Source organism: Sinohyriopsis cumingii, chromosome 17, assembly GCF_028554795.1.
Source record: "Sinohyriopsis cumingii isolate HCF-2022 chromosome 17, ASM2855479v2, whole genome shotgun sequence".
NCBI lineage: Eukaryota > Metazoa > Mollusca > Bivalvia > Unionida > Unionidae > Sinohyriopsis > Sinohyriopsis cumingii.
The window spans coordinates 105,572,963-105,594,818 of NC_142977.1; the positions used below are offsets into that span (position 1 = coordinate 105,572,963).

The 21,856-nt window shown below is 34.7% G+C and overlaps 1 protein-coding gene across 1 annotated transcript in view; it reads right to left on the bottom strand.

Moving 5' to 3' along the window:
- The window catches only part of LOC149779615 (uncharacterized), a 55,159-nt gene that overhangs the window by 10,499 nt on the left and 22,804 nt on the right, over window positions 1-21,856 (bottom strand). Inside the window, exons 2-6 of the mRNA XM_089940403.1 lie at window positions 16,032-16,201; window positions 9,709-9,845; window positions 5,397-5,509; window positions 3,024-3,179; window positions 2,496-2,610 (exon numbers count right to left, since the gene is read on the bottom strand). Of these exons, the coding sequence (XP_089796529.1) occupies window positions 2,496-2,610; window positions 3,024-3,179; window positions 5,397-5,509; window positions 9,709-9,845; window positions 16,032-16,177 (667 nt within the window). The 5' untranslated portion in view covers window positions 16,178-16,201. The remainder of the gene's footprint in view (window positions 1-2,495; window positions 2,611-3,023; window positions 3,180-5,396; window positions 5,510-9,708; window positions 9,846-16,031; window positions 16,202-21,856) is intronic.

Here is a 21,856-nt window from a genome sequence, read left to right on the forward strand (position 1 = left end):
GTTTGAGAACATAGCCAAGTAATACCAAAGACTTATAAAAATATTACTTGCAGCTGCCTCATTTGGCAGTTTGTTAAAGCTATCCAGTAGAACAAACAACATAAACTCTGATCTACTGGCACAACATGCAATTGCATATCATGGTCTTTGTTGTTTGCAGCTGGACTCGATTTATATACAAGTACATACAGCATGCACTGATCAGGTGTGTTTGTCCAAATACACAAGTGACACAATACCATCTCATCACTATGTTATGTGCTATATAAGGGACTTCCACTCTCCAATGATAGATTTAATGCCCTAAAGATCATACACTTTTCGTTCCACATATTTTGCTATGCATATGCCCATTTATATAACATTTGAAGTCACTATATGGAATCTTCCACTCAGAAATGGATGACTGCAAGATGGATGACAATAAAGAATACTTTTTCCTTGTTTTTTTAAAATAGTAAATCACTAACATTTAGAGCTGAAACAAATAACCAAATTCTCAAATCATAATATTCAAACAGAAATTGGTACTCCAATAGTTTTTATTTAGTGCATCTGGCAGCATTTTATAAAAGAAACAAGTCAAAGTTCAATTAGATTGCATGAGAAAAGCTACAAACCTCTCTGATTCATATTAAGGCAATCATAATGTTCCATTTCTGAACTGTCATATTGGTCACAACATTGCCATTTATATTTATTGCCATTCAGGCAAGTTGATAAGATCATCAATAGAAGGGGTCATATCAAAGTCAACAATGTCTTTAGATATCAAACAAGTGAAGTGGTGTTAACTGGAGTTAGATATCATATAAGTGAACTGATGTTAAATATCAAACAGGTGAACCAGTGTATCCCAACTGAATTAAATTAGCCACATGTCAGCATGACTTGAACTGAGAACAAATCGCTTCCCTGAGAAATGTTTGCAATTGTCCCACATTTAAATAAACAGGTAACTGACTTTGTGCCCTTCATTACCTATAGTCCATCTTCAGCAGTAAATCAGTGTTTATGGTTGTAGAGAGTTTGAAAATAAGGAAAACTTGTACATTCATCTGCAGTCTGAATCATACAAAAAATTTATTAAAAATCCCTAAGATGTAATTTTTTTTGGATTTAGATGACCGAGTTCACCATATTTACAAGATAACTTAGGAGTGTTAATAAATATCAAAGTAGACAAAAAAATTATGATGGATTTGAGATTTTACTGAAGTTGATTCATAGGTGAACCCTATCTAAATGCATTAAACAAATATTCAATAGGAAAATTTCAAGAAATTCATCCACATCAATTCAAAGATGTAAGCATCACTGTAGTTTCTATACAATAAGAGTCATAAGGGACTGATAATCAACTGGCTTCCAAGAATTCAAGACCATTTTTCAACCATTGAGTGTTGAACATTCTCTAATATTCTTCAAAATAACATTTTCAAATTATTTGCTATGGTGGCTGTATTGTATGTCAGACTGGTACCATTTTTATTTAGGACCATTCAAGACCATTTTTCAACCGTTGAGTGTTGAACATTCTCTAATATTCTTCAAAATAACATTTTCAAATTATTTGCTATGGTGGCTGTATTGTATGTCAGACTGGTACCATTTTTATTTAGGACCAACAAGACATAAGAAGACTTCTGGTGGAAATGTTGATATGATTTGCTGTTTTGGAGGTGTAATAACAAGAAGATTTTTAAGATTGATGCCATGGTGGCCATATTGGATATCAGACTGGCACCAATTCCATTTCAGACCAACAAGATATCAAAAGAAGTCTTTTAGTGAATGCACAATGTTGATATTACTGTCAATCTAGGAGATGTCCTAGCATCAAAATTTTCAAATGTCCACTGTAGTGGCTATACTAGACATCAGATCACTTTCCTTTATGACCAGCCAGACATCAAAACAAGTCTTCTAATGAAAACCCAATAGCAATATTTCATTTCATTCAGGAAGAATAGCAATAACCAAATTTATGGTGGTGGCCATACTAGATGTTTCAGCAGCACCATTTTCATTCAGGACCAACTAGACCAAGGGATGAATGTTTGCATCAAGTTTCATGGCAATCCTCCAAGTAATTTAGAAGTTGCAATAATAAACTTGTACTAATGGACTGAAGGACTGCTGAAAACAGACCATTCCACAACTCCTCCTGGTCTATGACTAGTGGAACTAAAAATGGATGTGTTCAGTAACCAGTTCAGGACAGTGTTGTTGAGATGCAACATCAATAACTTTGCAATCTCTACATCTTTCAAACTATCTGTATACAGGGACACATAACCACAATAGGAAGGTTTGATTTTATAGAAATTACTGAAAAACTAGACAGAGACAGGGGTGGGTGCATGGGGTTTAAGGAGGTTCTATCAAGCAATACTATTATCCTTTATTTCACTCATAACAAGTCTTATTATTTCCTAACCCAGGTTAATCCTAGGATTGCTATGGTAACAAAAAGCCCATAGGATTGAACTTACTTGCTGGGATTACTCTAAGGGCTGGACTTTGGCATTCCGTGTTTGCTTTTGAGACTGTCCTGCGAAGGATCTCATTCACCTGGATGTCACTGAACTCAAATTTGATATGAGGAGCCTTTAAAAGAAATAATAATAATAATAATCATATAGTAATAATGACAATAATAATTACATCCATGACCTGTTGTTATTAAATAAAAGTTATTCACATTTTTGTGGTATTATCTTCTGATATTTTCTTCATGAAGCTAAAATCTACTTCATAGTTAGAATCTGATAAATTTTACCCTTTTCCAAAAACGTCGATCTAAAATTACCCCTAAAAGGACAGATTTTTATTGATTTATTTTCTGTAATTTTTATACAGAATGAATAAAATACTATAATCACAGTAAATCTGCAGAGAATACAGTTATAAAAATAAAACGTGCATGTATCTTATTCACATAATACTTAAATATAAAAATAAACCTAGGTCGAAATATAGTTTATTGATTAGAATAACTGAAATTAGTATAGATTACTGGCCTTCATTTGTCCCTTTAGTCCTCGATTGATACCCCGACCTGGATACCGAACCAGCAGATCTCCATCATCAAAGTCCACAAAGTTCCAAGTAGGGTTCAGATGACGCAAGGACAAATGTTCCATGTATATACCCTTCAACAACGAGTTGAAGGAAATCTGAAATATTGTAAAAATGGATAAAAATTGAATAATTAGATATATTAGTGACAATAAGTTATATAATGAGAGTTATGGCCGTCATTGTCTTGCCAGACAATGTGACATTCCCCTTAAGTAGCCACTGTCACAAACACCAAAGAATGATACCTCTGTCTTGCTACCTGCTAACATGGAAATGATAAGCATGCAAAATGAGATTCCCTCTTAAGCAGACACTATCACCAAAATTAATTCTCCTTAAGCAGACAAAATGAGATTCCCCCATTAAGCAGACACTGTCACAAAGATTTACCCTTGAGCAGACATTATCACCAAGTCTCCCACCTAGACTTTATCACCAAGATTTCCAATTAGACACTATCACCAAGCTTCCCCTTAAGCAGCCATTATCACAAAGATTCTCCTTTAGGAAGAATTATCACCAAGATCCCCACCCCCACCGAAACAGACACTCTCACAAAGATTCCTCCTTAAGAAGACATTATCACAAAGATTCATCCTTAAGAAGACATTATCACAAAGATTCCCCTTAGGAAGACATTATCACAAAAATTGTCCCTTAAGCAGACACTAGCACAAAGATTCCCCCTTAAGCAGACATTTTAACAATGATTCCTCCTTAAGCAGACACTATCACCAAAATTCCCCCTTAGGAAGACATTATCACCAAACTTTCCCTTAAGCACACACTCTCATCAAAATTCCTCCTTAGGAAGACATTATCACCAAACTTTCCCTTAAGCACACACTCTCACCAAAATTCTCCCTTAGGAAGACATTATCACCAAAATTTCCCCCTAGGAATACACTATCACCAAAATTCTCCCTTAAGCAGACAATTCTCCCTTAAGCAGACACTATCAGCAAAATTTTCCCTTAGGAAGACACTATGACCAAAATTCCCCCTTAAGCAGACACCCACTTAGGAAGACATTATCACCAAAATTTCCCCTTCAGTAGACATTATCACCTAGAGTCCCAACTTATGAAGAAATTATCAGCAAGATTCCCCCTCATGCAGACACTGTCAGCAAGATTTCATATTAAGCAGACACTATCACCAGAGAAAGATACCTCATTCAAGCTACCCACTAAAGGGACAAGTTAGACAAAATGGCAACCTCCTTAAGCTGATGCTGTCACTACCAGCAGATGACACCCCATCAAGTTCTGTTGCATACTACCAAGGAATTATACATGTCTTGCTACTGTATATACTTGTCAATATAGACAAAATGACATCCCCCTTGTCAATATAGACAAAATGACATCCCCCTTGTCAATATAGACAAAATGGCATTCCCCTTGTCAATATAGACAAAATGGCATCCCCCTTAAGCAGTCATTGTCACATATCATCAGAAAATGATATACATCTATCTTGTTTCTACTGACACAAACAAGATAAATGGACAAAATGGCAGGCATTCCTCCTTAAGCAGCCACTGTCACTATCACTAGAGAATAATACTTCATTATCACTACCAGTTAACTGAAATGGATAGACAGAAGAATTGATATCTTCCTTAATTAGCCTCTGTCCCCATCTCCAGAAAATGTTCTCATCACCATAGAATACTACCTCAGTCTAACTACCTACTAACAAAGACAAATAGACATAAAAATGACAGCCCCTTTAACCAGCCACTGTACCCATCACCATAGAATGATACCTTAGTCGAGCTAAATACTAACAAAGATTAGCTGGCAAAATTACATCTCCTTGATCAACCAGTCCCCATCTCCATACCAATTTGTATTTTCCAGTTTCACTCTTTTCATGCCCCCCTCCTTAAGTAGCTATTTTATATATCAGTAGAACATGCTACATCTCTCCAGTTGGCTACTAACAGACAAGTAGACAAAATGACTTGAAAATATATGTGACCTGGAGCAAGTGTCACACAATCTGACTATACTAAAAATACAAATTGTTGCCATTCATTATGGATACACATTCCTCAATCTAACTTACTTTTTTCTGTTTTGGTACAAGTCAAATGATTTTTACTTTTCTTATTTTGCCAATCGTCAATTTGCTTACTGATTACCGCACAAAATTTCATACTAAATATTAAAGTCAGAATGATTGACAGTGGAGTACTAATCTATAATGACCTGAAATCAATATATGCATCACCAAACATGTTGCTGCAGTATAATAAACAACGTATCAAAATTAATTTATAACCAACAGTAATTAAATCACCTTACCTGTAACACGCAAGGCTGTCCTCTGGCCATAGCCTGTTTAAGTTCCACCACTCCAGCCTGCACCTTGCTGATAATTTTTTGATGATTCTGGTTTATCATCAGCAACCAATTTTCTATTGGCAAAAATAATGTAGACGTTTAAAACCATACCAGAGTAAAATGGAAAGAAATAGGTTAATGCAAATCAAAATACAAAAAAAAAACAAAGGTAAATTTCATGACTTGCCAATGCAAATCTCTAAAAAATTTAATTACACTTCACACCAAGACTGTAAACCAGGGTCAAAATCCAAAATCCATTACTACCTGATGATCGCAACCTTAGTTCTTTCACAGCTTTTATAACGATTTTCCCCATAATGAATCTTTAAATTTTGGAAAGAGCCAGAATTGTAAGGTGCTAAATTTAGGGTTCAATGCCAAGTCTTTGTAAAGTATTACACAATTTTCTGAGTCTGCATTACAAAATTTTGCATGGGGGCATTATTCTAGTGCAAAATGAAGCCAGCCCTCAGTAAGTCAGGACACTTTTCTAAATGGCCTTGCATAAATCATATCTGATTACCATGGCAGAGTACTGTTTATTCAATGTACCACATATACTCATATATAAGCTCGTTCACGTATAAGCCGACCCCAAACTGAACAGGAATAAACACTAAAAAGTGCATGACCCACATATAAGTCGACCCACAACTCCGACACATTTCAAGATGCACAAGGTAAGTTCTAAATGCATTTATTTAGGCAAACTTATATTTTAAAATATTACATGTATATATACTTATCTGAAGTAATTTGTTTAATTTTCTGTTTTCTTATTTGTTTCTGTCTAATTTATATCTGTGTATAATTTGATCGAACGATGACAAGAATTTAGCAATCACGAGTTGCTGTAACACTACCTCTCCCTTTTCACTCGATTATTGTTTGTAAATGCATTAGTGCATGAGACATTTTATATCAGTGCACCGGTAATTATGTTTTTACTTTGCTCTGAAACTGTAAATACCTAACTCATTAAAATGTAATCCCAGTATGACAACACAATAAACAACAATATGGTTTGATTCAACACTGGCAATTAGGCTAATGAACCTATTTGCATAATGACACCACCGCATGTACACTGTAGGTTTGATTACGCACTGAATTAAGTACATCCCTTGGGATCGAATCATGGGCACCATTGCGCTAAACTTTAATGATATCACCAAATACAATAATGAAGTTTCAGAAATAATGCTTTGAAAATTATGCTAATACCATAAAAGGTGAGTTGTAGGTTGCTTTGATGTAAGTGACCTTACACCATACCTGTCAACTTTCACTCCGGGAGTAAAAAAAAAACTCCTGATTTTTGCAGAGAACTCACGATTATTACATTGTCTTCGATTTTCATTTCTTCTAAACAAGAAAAGTCCTACATGTTCTGCTGTATCACCTGTGAATTATTGTTGTGACAAAATAATTACTTTACCAGAAAGAATTCACTTCTTCACTAAATAGAATGTTAAGTTTAAACATTATTCACATAAATTAATGATTTTTTTTACCTCTACAATAATAAAAAAATAAACCAGAACAAAAAATAAACCACAACAATAAAATCATCCAAAATTAATTTAAATCCCAAGAATGATCACTATGAATGCTGTAACTCCATATGCTATAGTGCCATTTCCATGAAAGAAACTCGAGAGTGAACACCTTGCATTTTTATACCATATATACCAATGTTAATTACCATTGTTAAAATAAAAGGAGGAATGAAAACACATGCCATACAGCAAATGTTTCCTCAAAAAACTAATTCAGAATACGTGTTTTAAGGTAAACAATACTAAATGCTTTACGAGCTGACAATAAGAGAACAAGGTCAAATATATGAGGGGAAAATTCACCGACTATCAACATAGGAGATGCCGAAACATCAAGCTTTTCATTGTGTGGAAAGTAATGATGTTTGTTCAGCTAAAACACAAAACTAAAATTGATTGATGTTGATCTTAGTTAACCTTTATGAGAACTTTAGCCTTTATTATTACCACTCTTCGTGAACATGTAAATTATGCTGGTTATGTACCTTGTACAATTAAACGTGTGTACCTTTTTACAAATATTACCTCAATTTGTATGATTGCTTTTATCATTGAAAATGAGTAACTCGTGAGCGGGTGATTCAACGTAAATGAAACAGCTATTAAGGACTAGCTGAAATGTTATCTGGAAGAATGCAATTTGGTTGAAACAATGAATAAAGCAAAATCTGCATCTAATATGTTTGGGAATAAATAAGGATTTAAGTGATACTATGCACACTTTGCACTGTGTAAGTGACCGCTCCAATGACCTAGTGGTTAGAGCGTCCACCTTGGAAGCAGGAGGTCATGGGTTCGAACCCTGGCCAAGTCATAACAAAGACTTACAAAAATGACACTAACAGCTACCTCGCTAGTCGCTCAGCATTAAGAGGTTAGTGTTAGGACTGGTCGACCTGGTGTCAGGATAATGTGATTGTGTGGGACATCTTGCTACATGTCTGTGCATGATGCCCCAGTGCTAGACATCACTATAAACTGCCACACTGCAGACACTGTAACAATATGACTGAAATTTTTTTAAAGTTACATTAAAAATCCTAATCACACACACGCACTGTGTAAGTACTGTACATTATAGTTTAGTCTGGTCTCAAGGGTAAACTCAACGGTGCACGAATTATGAAGTATGTATTTACCTTTAAATAATTTCGTGTTGGAGAAATCAGAAAATACACACATGCAAAATAATAACAAAATCAATCATAGTACTTTATAACAGTCAGGTCAGTGAAAGTTATTTTTTGACATGCTTATGTCTTAGGACACGGAAAAAAATACTGTTTCATGTCCCAAGATTTACAGCCATTACTGTAGTCAACAAAAAGACCTAAAAACTGGACATTGGCCCACGGATAAGCCACCCCCCCCTTCTTCCAGGCCTTTATTTTTGCCTTAATTATTTGGCTTATATACGAGTATATACAGCAGTTTTCTCTGATATCATGCATATAAATTTTCAAGAATATTTGGAAGATGTCTTTTTATAGGTGAAGGCAAACTGCTTATAAGCTTGTTCTTGGGTTTATAGTAGTGTATCCAAGTTTTACTGCAGGTAATGATCTTATTGAAGAAATTGTAGTCTTTGACTTTGTACTTGTATAATAATTCCTTGCATACCTTTCCTCATCAACCCATTTGTACTCAGTGGGTTTGAGTCTTGGAGCAGCCTACGTGGGAATGTGAGAAAGCTTGCCAGCAGTTTACCATGGGTCAGTCATTCTTCCCCTGGGTTTTCCTGGTTTCTTACTTTACCAGTTTTAGTGGCTGCCATGTAACATGTGCTGATATATGGCACTTTAAAACCCACAACAACAACCGATTCCCAATTCTGCAAGTGCTTCAACTCCACGAATAGCATGCATCAGCTTCAATCTGTTTAAGGGATTTTCCATATTTTGCATACAATTTTATAACCAGTCTCTGTTCAAAAATTACGTTTTGGCATTGTGTCAACATAATTCTGACATACAAAAAAGATGATGTCACCAAGCATGTGATGTCATCAACTTAAAAAGGATACCTAGACTGGGATGTTATCAAATAGATGGACAAATTTTAATGAAAGGCTGCTCTGTTTAGAGAATACTGAATTGTTCTAGACTATTAGAGCAATCTTCGTAAAACAGTTGACTGCCTTTTAACAGTTCTAACCCCAGCCAAGTCATACCAAAGATTTATAAAAATAGTCTTCGAAGCTGCCTCACTTTGCGCTTAGCATTAAGAGGTTACTGTTAAGACTGGTCAGCCTGGTGTAGGATAACCTGGTATGGTTGGTATGACTCAACTGGGGTTAGGCCTCCGTCGCAAGTCGACTGACAGATGGAAAACACCGTAACATTAACATGCTATTCCTTATGGTGGGCCTGTACAAAGCTGGGAGGGTCAAAGGAGCTCTGGCTATAATTGTAGTAATCAAGTGGCTTCAGAGATCTTATGGTCATATATTGAATCATTGGTTTTTGCCCATGGGTTAAATGTTCCTTAGTTTATGTTCCAACTTAATTTTTTTTTTTCCATAGGCTTTACAAAGATAATTATGTCTGGAATTATTAATGTACTATTGTTTGGAAAATTAATATCTGGATAATAAGATTAATGACTGAAGATAACGACACTTTACAAAGTTGCCACGAATAAATATGATCCATGAAATACTTTTACACTGTAAGACAAGCCTACCCTTGGTTTGAGGGTAAACACTCACTGACCTTTTCTTGAACTGATTCCACAATTTATCGCTGCAATTCCTTTCATGATAAATGCTGTGGGTTGTAACACCATTGGGCGTCTCATCATTTCTGCGATAAACAAGTCTAACTCATTCTCTCTGTCCATGCGGTAGATTCTGCAATACAAATTTATCAATTAAACATCTTGAAAACTAACAGAGTTTGAGATAATGGACTTTCAGACTATAATATTAATAATCACAATAAGCAGATATTTACCATACAATCATACATGTCCAAAACAGTTGCCATTTTCTTTTCCCCTCTGGGCAGTTTCCTTTATAAAACTCATGTATATAATGGTCATCTGCTTTCAGCAGTCAGCAGCCAGGTGTTTCCTCATATAATAATGGTTTGTCACTGTCTTAAGTGTATTAATAGTTGCTACTCTCAGTCTCAGTCCATGAAAATTGAACATTGTTTCCTGAGGAAAACACTTTTTAAATACAGGCATATCAATTTCAGGTAATATTTTTTATTTCACTTGCACTCGATGTACTCCATTTACACTGTCATTGTAACTCAAACGTGTCAGTATGTCAAATTCAAAAGAAAGGCAATTTTTTATTCTTAGATGCGAGGCTCAAAATGATTTTTGTTTTCTAGATGGTCAGAAAAACATTTGTGTTTTTAAAGCAGGAATAGGAATCAACTTTTGTGCCAATGTGATAAGTATAGATTAATATCTTCCTTTCTTTTACTGAATAATAAAGACTTTATTTATTGAGGGTAACTCAATTACCATATATACTTGTTTATAAGTCAAGTCCAACTACAAACTACACAGACTCAGATCTGCCACTGCATAATGTGCCAGCAGATCTGGGTCTGTGCAGTTTGTTAGGAGCAACAGATATGAAAAAAGTGCAGTCAATCACTACCCATCTCATGCATGTATATATACACAGTCATGTAAACAGAAATTACAGACCCTGATTAGGTAGTAAACTGTCATGTACATTGTAAAAACACAAAGAGATGAAGTTACCATCAGTGTTCACTGTCAATGTTAAACTGATGAATAACGCATGCCAAGATACATTTATATGTAAAAATGTTGCTGGAGGAGATAGGTCTTCTGGCATTAATTAAGATTTAAAGTTCATCCATTTAATACACCTATGCTGAAAAGCTGACAGGCCAGATGATTCATTGATTTCTTTTCCGACATTCCATATATTGGCCACCAAGTATCTAAATCTGTTTTTAAATAATTCAATCTTAGGTTTTGGGATTTGAAAGTTTTATTTGGCTGTTAATTATTTAAGATTTAGGGTGCTGTTGGTCTCTCTGCATTTAAAATTATTTCTCAACTAAACTGGGGCAGACTTAATGAAACTTTGTGCAATATTTTGGGCTTCTGAAGATGAAGTCATTCTCGAAAAGGTGGGGTGTTTAAAACAGACATTGCATCTATATGTTTTGAAGTTTACCCATCCAGTATTATTTTACAGTCTTGATTTTGTAACCAAATTATTTTCTTAATATTAACATAAGACAAATTTCCCATTATATTACAATACACTGATACAAATCCCGCCTGTAATTTTTACCTGTGTGAAACATCAAACAAACTTCAGACATCATAATTTTGTATTTTGTAAACAAATCAATGACACTGATGTTGACTGTGAGTAAACTATTCAAACTTTTCAGCAACAATTCAAAGTGACATTAAATAAGACAGGCTAGAATAACTGGTCTTGCATCAAGATTTCCTTATTTTAATGCATTACACTAAAAATAATAAAACTTTAATGACCCTAGTGAACTTTCCTATTCTAGGGCTGGAACAATCCATGGTCTGGCAGCCAAAGACAAAACAAAGATTTTGATGGGCAAGAAACACTTTATATGGCATGCCTCGATTTGTACATAAAATAACAAAATCCCTACAAATGACATGACACACCTCTCTTGATAAAGTCTGGGAGAGGATTGTGTATGGTAGTTACTGCTTGTGGGGTGTATGGTTGGGGGTGTATTTTTTAAGAGATGGTAAAAACTGCAATACCTGAATGTGGCTGGGATAAACATACTAAAAAGAAATAGCATTTAGCAACAATGAAGTAAATTATTATATAAACGAGAGATGAAATTGGTCAAAAATTCATGAAAAGATCATTTCTGAATGAACGGACTCCACAAATAAATATTATAGTTAAATTTCCACCTGTGAAGATAATGTAGATAGCTGAACTTTAATTACAGATCTGACAATGATAAAAGTCATTGCAATTTATTCCCCTTTTATGTGACCATGCCCTTGATTCAAAAGACCTTTACCTTGAGACATTAGGGGCATGATGTTGATGTATAACATTGCATCTAGTCATGACATACAAATTATTAAATTTCTTTACAATATTTTCAGTGGTTCAAAGTTCATTGTAAATTACCCTGAACTATATACAAAAACATTCCCATTACAAGTGGTTACAACTTACATCCCAAAAATTCATTGACTTACATTTTCCCTGGCTGTGCTTTTTACTTTAAGATAACAGTAAGCCTGTGCTGCATGACACACCATTTAGTCATAATGTGTACAGTAGTTCCCCTCTTGGACAGCCGACCTGACCAGCAAAAATGTGCCTTTCAGAGCTAGAATCCTTGGGTACAAAAAGCTTCATGTCATTAAGTACCCCTCTGGGTTAGCCAGCATATTTGTAAAAATATATAAAATCAAAAGAAGACACATACTGGGGTGTACAGATGGAAGTTTCACAAATATTTGTAGATTTATAAAATCAAAATGGCATTTGTTCCAACATAATGATCAAGTACCTACAGTAACATTAATCCATGCAGGTAAGTAATCAGATTTTCCCAACTGCTGTGCACTCCTTAGATGTAAGGTTTTGTCACTAGCTGGTTATTATTACTGCCAGAAATTATCAAGACTATAAAAATGAGCTCCTGAGAAGTGCAGTATTGTTCATGATGTAAGAATGGTACAGTAGCCTTTTTGACTTCTCACACTTGTGTACCAGACTATGACCAGTTGATCACATGACAAGATTACTTCCTATGTAAACATTTCATTTAAGAGCTGTAAATTAGTTTGACAGTCATTCAGTTTTAAAAGATTGTACTGACAGTCATTCAGTTTTATGAGTGCAATTGACAGTCATTCAGTTTTAAAAGAGTGCACTGACAGTCAGTTTTAAAAGACTACTGACAGTCATTCAGTTTTAAAAGAGTACATTGACATTCATTCCATTTTAAAAAAGTGTACTTACAGTCATTCATATTAAAAGAATACACTGACAGTCATAGTGCACTGACAGTAATTTTGCTTAAATAGAGTGCACTGATGGTCATTCAGCTTTGAAAGATTAAAATTGACAGTCATTCAGTTTTAAATGTGCAAATGACAGTCATTCAGTTTTAAAACAGCAAATGTTGATGAGGAAAAAATGAAATTAATTCAATTCAATGCAATGGGAGAGTCCTTGCCAGGGAATTTCATGTCAGAATTATAAATAGCATTGACAAAGATAAGGAATACACTGCAAGTGTTGGAAAATGGGATGTCTTGTGAAAGATATTTACAGCCAGAAGCTGTTTGTGTCCTGGTATGAACAAGAAAAAAGTTTTTAATTGGTTTTGCAATGGTATGTGCCAAGAACATTCCAATTACAGGTCGGGTCAAATGAGTCAAGAAAATAAAGACATCAATTTTATCAGCTGAACTGGGATAACACTTTACAGAAAGCAACAGGTGATTATGCAAATTTCAAGTCTTAAAACCTGTCAAAACTTCTGTCCTTAGTGAAGAACCTGCTAGAGTTAGTAATGAAACTGTAGAGGACTGGAGCAAGAATTTGTGTAATAAGACATTACAAAAGATTTTATCACAATGATATCAATTTCCATAATGTGTATATGGTTTTAAATTTAAAAAAAAAAACGTTTCACAATTAACATTACTCGCATATATGTGAATCCCAATTGCACAAGGTCATTCTCCTGTTGTAGAAGGAATGGCCTTATAAAACTGTAACCATGTATCTAGTTAACATTTCATCAAAATATTCTCAGCATTTCAAACATTACAGTGCAGTAAAAGATTTATTCACTTACTCTTTGCACTGTCATAACCTTGACCATTAGCCTGAGGACTTGACGAAAATGGTTAGTTTTTCTTGTTAAGAGACAGTGATATCGATGGACAGACACATGCATAGACAAAGGGACAGAAGGATTTATAATACCCCTAACATAAGATGGACAGACATGTACATAGACAACGGGACAGAAGGATTTATAATATAAGACCCGTAACATAAGATGGACAGACACATGCATAGACAAAGGGGCAGAAGGATTTATAATATAATACCCGTAACATAAGATGGACAGACACATACATAGACAAAGGGACAGAAGGATTTATAATATAATACCCCTAACATAAGATGGAGAGACACATGCATAGACAAAGGGACAGAAGGATTTATAATATAATACCCGTAACATGTAATATAATACCCCTAACATGTAATATAATACCCCCAACATAAGATGGACAGACACATGCATACACAAAGGGACAGAAGGATTTATAATATAATACCCATAACATAAGATGGACAGACACATACATAGACAAAGGGATAGAAGGATTTATAATATAATACCCCTAACATGTAATATAATACCCCCAACATAAGATGGACAGACACATACATAGACAAAGGGACAGAAGGATTTATAATATAATATCCCTAACATAAGATGGAGAGACACATGCATAGACAAAGGGACAGAAGGATTTATAATATAATACCCATAACATAAGATGGAGAGACATATGCATAGACAAAGGGACAGAAGGATTTATAATATAATACCCCTAACATGTAATATAATACCCCCAACATAAGATGGACAGACACATGCATAGACAAAGGGATAGAAGGATTTATAATATAATACCCCTAACATGTAATATAATACCCCTAACATGTAATATAATACCCCCAACATAAGATGGACAGACATATACATAGACAAAGGGACAGAAGGATTTATAATATAATACCCCTAACATAAGATGGAGAGACACATGCATAGACAAAGGGGCAGAAGGATTTATAATATAATACCCGTAACATAAGATGGACAGACACATGCATAGACAAAGGGACAGAAGGATTTATAATATAATACCCCTAACATAAGATGGAGACACACATGCATACACAAAGGGGCAGAAGGATTTATAATATAATACCCATAACATAAGATGGACAGACACATGCATAGACAAAGGGACAGAAGGATTTATAATATAATACCCCTAACATAAGATGGAGAGACACATGCATACACGAAGGGATAGAAGGATTTATAATATAATACCCCTAACATGTAATATAATACCCCTAACATAAGATGGAGAGACACATGCATAGACAAAGGGATAGAAGGATTTATAATATAATACCCCTAACATGTAATATAATACCCCTAACATAAGATGGATAGACACATGCATAGACAAAGGGATAGAAGGATTTATAATATAATACCCCTAACATGTAATATAATACCCCTAACATAAGATGGAGAGACACATGCATAGACAAAGGGATAGAAGGATTTATAATATAATACCCCTAACATGTAATATAATACCCCTAACATAAGATGGAGAGACACATGCATAGACAAAGGGATAGAAGGATTTATAATATAATACCCCTAACATGTAATATAATACCCCTAACATAAGATGGACAGACACATGCATAGACAAAGGGGCAGAAGGATTTATAATATAATACCCGTAACATAAGATGGACAGACACATACATAGACAAAGGGACAGAAGGATTTATAATATAATACCCCTAACATAAGATGGAGAGACACATGCATAGACAAAGGGATAGAAGGATTTATAATATAGTACCCCTAACATGTAATATAATACCCCCAACATAAGATGGAGAGACACATGCATAGACAAAGGGACAGAAGGATTTATAATATAATACCCCTAACATAAGACAGGCATAAAATGGAAAAATTGGGATTTGGCACTCATCAAGAAAATCTAAAGTCTGAGCAATGAAGAAAACACTTTTACATTTTTGATCTGTAATCATATACCAGTCTGAGGATTTTTTGCTGATCAAGAATATCTAAAATCTGGGCAAGGACTAGATAATTTTTATTCTGAGACATGTGATCATAAACCAGTCCAATGAGTATGAAACTGAGCCGAGTCGGGATATTTTTTTTCTTCTGACTCGGTTTCCTTATAACTAAGCCTCTGACAGTCTGTTACCCACCTTTTCTTTGGCACAACATTAACAAGGGCTGCTGTGGACTCCACCCCACACCCCTTCTCCTTGCTGGGTTTGACGAGTCCATAAAACACTCGTCCATGTGTAAGGGCTTCTTCCTCTGTTGCAACCACAAGGGCTATGGTCTGCATTCCTAAATTAATTTAGACTGGTACCTGAAAAACCAAAATTCAACTAATTAAACTTTTTATAAGAATTTGTTAAGTAATACATTACATGCAAACATTGTCTTTTAAAAACAAAACATGGTTTGAACAATAAATTTATTATTTAATAATCTGAAGAGCACATGGAATCTCTAAGGTGGAGAAGAAAAAAGCATTTGGAGCACCTTTTGCATTACACACCACATCTGCAAGCCCAACTTACATTTCTTGGCTAAATCCACTTTGTATTTAGATAATTCACCCCTTTTCCAATTGAGGGAGGAATTTGTACCCAATGTTCTCAGTTCTAGAATAGACACTGCATAAATAGACCTATCGCTATGAAAAACTCAGCATGAATTCTAACTTTCGAGTTAGAAATATGGATCTCCCTGTTCCTGTCATTTACCGGTGTCCTCTCCATGATTTATTCCCAAATAAAATTTGACAACATTTATAGCCATGTGTAGTTTAGTTCAACAGAGTACATTTTTTCCCCTTTTCATGCAGGCATTCAGACATAAAACTAATACATGTCTATCAGTTTGACCATCTTATACAGAGTTATGGCCCTTATTCAACTTAGGTGGAGTAGCAATAACCATTTTTTTGCAAGATGGCCACTGTGATGGCCATACCGGGTGTCTGGGTGGCATCATTTTCATTTAGGACTAACAAGACTTCTCAAAAAATCTTTTTTTAAACCCTCAAGATGACATTCTGCTCAAGATGAAAAGCAATAACAAGATTTAGAAGATAATTTCCATACTGGACATTAGACTGGCACCATTATTATTTAGGACCAACTGAGCATTATGTAAATTATCTAGTGAAAACACCATGTTCGTGTGGCCATCCTTTCTGGAAAAGAAGCAATAATAAGATTTTCGTGATGGCTACTGGGCAGCCATATTGAATGCCCAAGTGAATCTATTTTCATTTAGGAACAAGACACAATATAAAGTCTACTGGTGAAAATCCCAGGTCAATATGACTTTAATTTCAAGAGAAATGGTAAGATTTTGAAGATGGCTGTCATGATGGACATCAGGCAACATTTCATTTAGGCAACAGACATCATAAAAGGTCATTAAATGAAAAAGCCATGTTCATGTGACTATCTACTCAGGAGGAATAGTTATAAAGAGATTTTCAATATGGCCACTGTGGTGTCCATATTTGATGTGGAACCATTTTCATTAAGGATAAACACGAAAACATAACCATAACAAGATTTTTAGGATGGCCGCTCTGGTGGCCATATTGGACAACAGATTGGTACAATTTTCATTTAGGACCAACTAGACATAAGAAGCCTTTTAAAGAAGAAAACCCCATGTGGATAAAAATATGACCATCCAGACTGGTGGAGAATTGACAAGATTTTCAAGATTGACACTGTGATAGCCATATTGAATGGTTGAGCAGCACAATTTTAACCAACTATACTCAGGGCATAAATGGGTGTGTAAAGTTTCATGGCAATCCTCCAAGTAGTTTAGGAGAAGCAGTGACAACAAACTAATTGTGCTAACAGACAGATGACAGGATATCCCTTAAGCTCTCCTGGGCTATGACCTGTAGAATTAACAATGGTACAGAAAATCAGGACAGATTACTGAAGTTTGAAAACAAAGATCAGCTAGAGTTATTCTTGATGCTGGTTGATATAAACCATCAACATTATCTTTTTAAAACGCTAAAGTGGCTTCCATTTCAGCAGAAAACTCAGTTTCAGAAGGGTTTACTAGTCTATAAATCATTACATGGTTTGGCTCCTGATTATCTTAAATGTAATTTTAAATTTCTTAAAAATGTATCTATGTATGAATTAAGACCCCTCTCAAACAACAAATTATATTTACCTAAACCAAATTTAGAGTTTTATAATAAGAGTTTTGCTTTTTCTGGAGCCAAACCATGGAATTTATACCACTTTATATAAAGTCAGCTGACTCATGTCAAGCTTTAAAAAAGCTTCTTACTCAACATCGACAGAAACAATCATTTGAATGATTTGAATTCAGTACCGCAATGTTTTACAACATTGTTATCATGTGCTAACCTAAATGTTTTACACATGTTCACTACTACTATTTGTATGTATCCTGTATGTACTCCTCTCTGAAGCGTTGTACATATTTTATTGTAGCAGCAGATCAATTGTCTAGTTTTAATAGCATGCCACTGTTGTCTAAAGACAAATCATCTTGTAAAAATTGTGCATTATATATATATATATATATATATATATATATATATATATATATATATATATATATATATATATAACTGTACAAATGTAGAAGGCCTCATGGAAGATTGCTCAGTTGACCATATGAGCTTCTTCTTTAAATAATGTCATTATTACAAGTATTATTATTATTATTATTATTATTATTATTATTACTAAAAACATGAAAAATCAACAGAATAAGACTATACTGTATGCAATATTTTCAAACCTTACCACTATTCATTCACTAAATACCTCTTATGTTCAGAACATCACACGCTTCTCAGATTGAAAGGGGAGGGTCAGATTCCTACCCTCAGTTCTAAAATAGGCCCTGATTATGTTTTCTTACACTGAAACCTAAAAGATAGGTCCACATCATGGCATCATGGGCTGATAAACAAAGGGCATTAATGAAAACTCACTAGTGTTTTAAGTGCATGTAGATAAATAATTAAACATGACTTACCATCAGTGTGCTGTCTGTTTTAATTAAAAATATGGCTATTTATGTAAAGCGAGTCATATATAGGACCAAGATCATGTCTGACCTTGTCAGGGTGGTCACATCTGTTTATTCTGGCTGTTAGAAGTTACTAAACTTAATGTCAAAATTGGGGATTCTCAGACTCTGTGTTGATAAATACCTCATCATGTACAATATACAGTCCGATGCAATTCTTTTTAAGCAGTTTGAATTTCCTCTAATAATTTTTCAAAAAGTTACTATGAAAAATCTTGTGTGTGTGTGTGTGTGTGATATGGATTTTTAACATAGCTTTAACATTTTTTTTTAGTTATATAGCTATGATGTCTGCAGTCTGACAGCTTAAGGTGATGTCTAGCACTAGGGCATCATGCTGCAGACATGTAGCATGATGTCCCACCCTGTCCCATCCTGACACTAGGCTGACCAGTCCTAACACTAATCTCTAAATGCTGAGGCAGCTGTTAGTACCATTTTTTATGTCTTTGGTATGACTTGGCTTGGGTTCTAACCCACGCCCTCCTGCATCTGAGACTGACGGTCTAACAACTAGGCTACCAAAGTGGTCTGAAAATCTTGTACCAGCTTTCACATGTTTAAAATTTTGGGAAAATGCCCCCTCACATTTATTGAAAAAAGGTGAGAAATTCCTGAATATTGGAAGAATTTAATGAATTATGAAAGGTAGGGATTGTTGGTTCATTTTTTGGAGCAATCTTTCAGAAAGAAGCACGAATCTTGCAACTGAATGACGCAGAAGAGACTCCATCTATTATGAAATGTACACAAGTCCTGTAACTGTATGCCCCAGAATAGACTCAGTATTACATGACAAATCCTTAACTTCATGTCCCAAAATAAACTGTGTACTATGAAACTGCATGAATCATGTAACTGCATGTCCCAGAAAAGGCTGTCTACTATGAAACTGCATGGCAGTCTGACAGATCAGATAAATGCATGTCCTAGAATAGACTGTCTACGTTGAAACATACAGAAATCCTTAACTGGTGTCCTAGAACTGACTGTCTACTATGAAACTGCATGAATCCGGTAACTTCATGTCCTAGAATAGACTTGCAGTCTACTACGAAACATACATGACAAATCAAACAACTACACATCCTAGAATAGATATCTACTGTGACACAAATCTTGTAACTGATGAATAGTCGCAGTCTACCATGAAACTGCATGAATCCTGTAACTGCCTGTCCCAGAATAGATTTTCTACAAATAAACATATATGACAATTTGACAACTGCATGTCCTAAAAATAGACTGTCCATTAAGAAACATACATGACAGATTACACAGCAGTTGTGTGCATTTTACGGAAAAGTGTATCCCTTGGTGCAGGTGATCCACTATCAAATGCTCCATGAAACTGATTATGTAAGTAAATTGTTATCATGTGGAACAATGAAATATTGCATTATAACTCACAAGTAACAACTCATTGTTGAAGTACTATCAACAAAATACCACTTATCACACCTGGGAAGTCAAGCTGATACAATGAAATAAAAATTTATTCTACACACTTAATTTAAAGCCCCCATCAGAATTTGGGCTTTTTTCCAAAACCTCTGACCTGAAGGCAAATATGTTAAATGAAACTGTCCTGATACAGTCATTTTAACCTATTTCATGTATATACATATAAATAATTCACATTTTATGCAATACCTACAAAATAATTCAAATTTTCAAATGTGTGGCTGATGACATACCTCATATCTCCGATTTGTTTAGCAGTTTCTTGGTACATGTACTCAAAGGGGGACCAGAAAAATGCTGCCTCACAATTTCAAATTTAAAAATACAGAAGAGCTGAGTTCAACAAAATGTAATGTTCAAGATTCAAACCAGATTTGTACAAAGTGAGAGCAGTCTATCCAGTTTTATCTTAGGCTGAGTTCAATGACATCAGCTGTCAAACATCAATGCACAGAGCCAAGTTTCATGCATTGTGCATAAAATACATATATTTTGTCTACAAATCATACTCACTCACATATCATTATTTTTTCTCACACATTCTTAAGAAAAACTGCCTTGTAATTTTAATCTAATGATTTTACGGTTTCCTAGCTCTGTCAAGTAAATTTCCATATTTACTAAATGGAATTCCTTAAAAACAGACCAACAGTGATGTGATGTTTATTTGGAATCGGGTCAACCTGTTTCACACCCACCACCCTATGGCTTTGCTTCAGGTCCCCAACCTGGGTGCACTGGCCTCCTAGAAATGATCTCACACCTGACACCTGTGGAATCTTGACAGCTCTATCAATGTCAACTAGGGGAGTAACTACATATATCCACAGATGTTTTTCTGTTTTGATATACATATTTATACTTAAGGTATACGATTTAAAATTATATTTACCTCATGAAAATTACTTTTAATCTTCAAGGGTCATTAATAATTAATAGCCATTTGCCTGTTTGCTCTTCTTATGTACTGACAAGTATCTTATCTCAGGTTGTGGATGTGATGCATATGGATACATACCATCATGTGTATTGTTTCATCCCTGATGTTAAGATTTAACAATAATAATAATAATGCTTTCTTGATAGAAGGAAACTCAAATAAACAAAACCTATTTTCCCCTTAAGCACCTCTCAACAATCTACTTATATAAGATATATAGATCATTTAACAGAAGTTTAAAAAAATATTTATTTTACAGTCAAAGCATTTTTTTAAAGCACAGTTTGATTGTTTTTTTATATATAAAAGGCAAGATTAACCTCAAAACCAATAACATAAAATATTCTGATATATTTCAAACATGGATTTCCTAGTGTTAACAAGTCATTGTCATGGATGACTGATGGAAATTAGATGACTTATAACAATGGGGAATGTGTAATGGCTGTAAGGTCATACCCATAAACTCACAGCTTGTGTACAGGTTGATACATTTCTAAC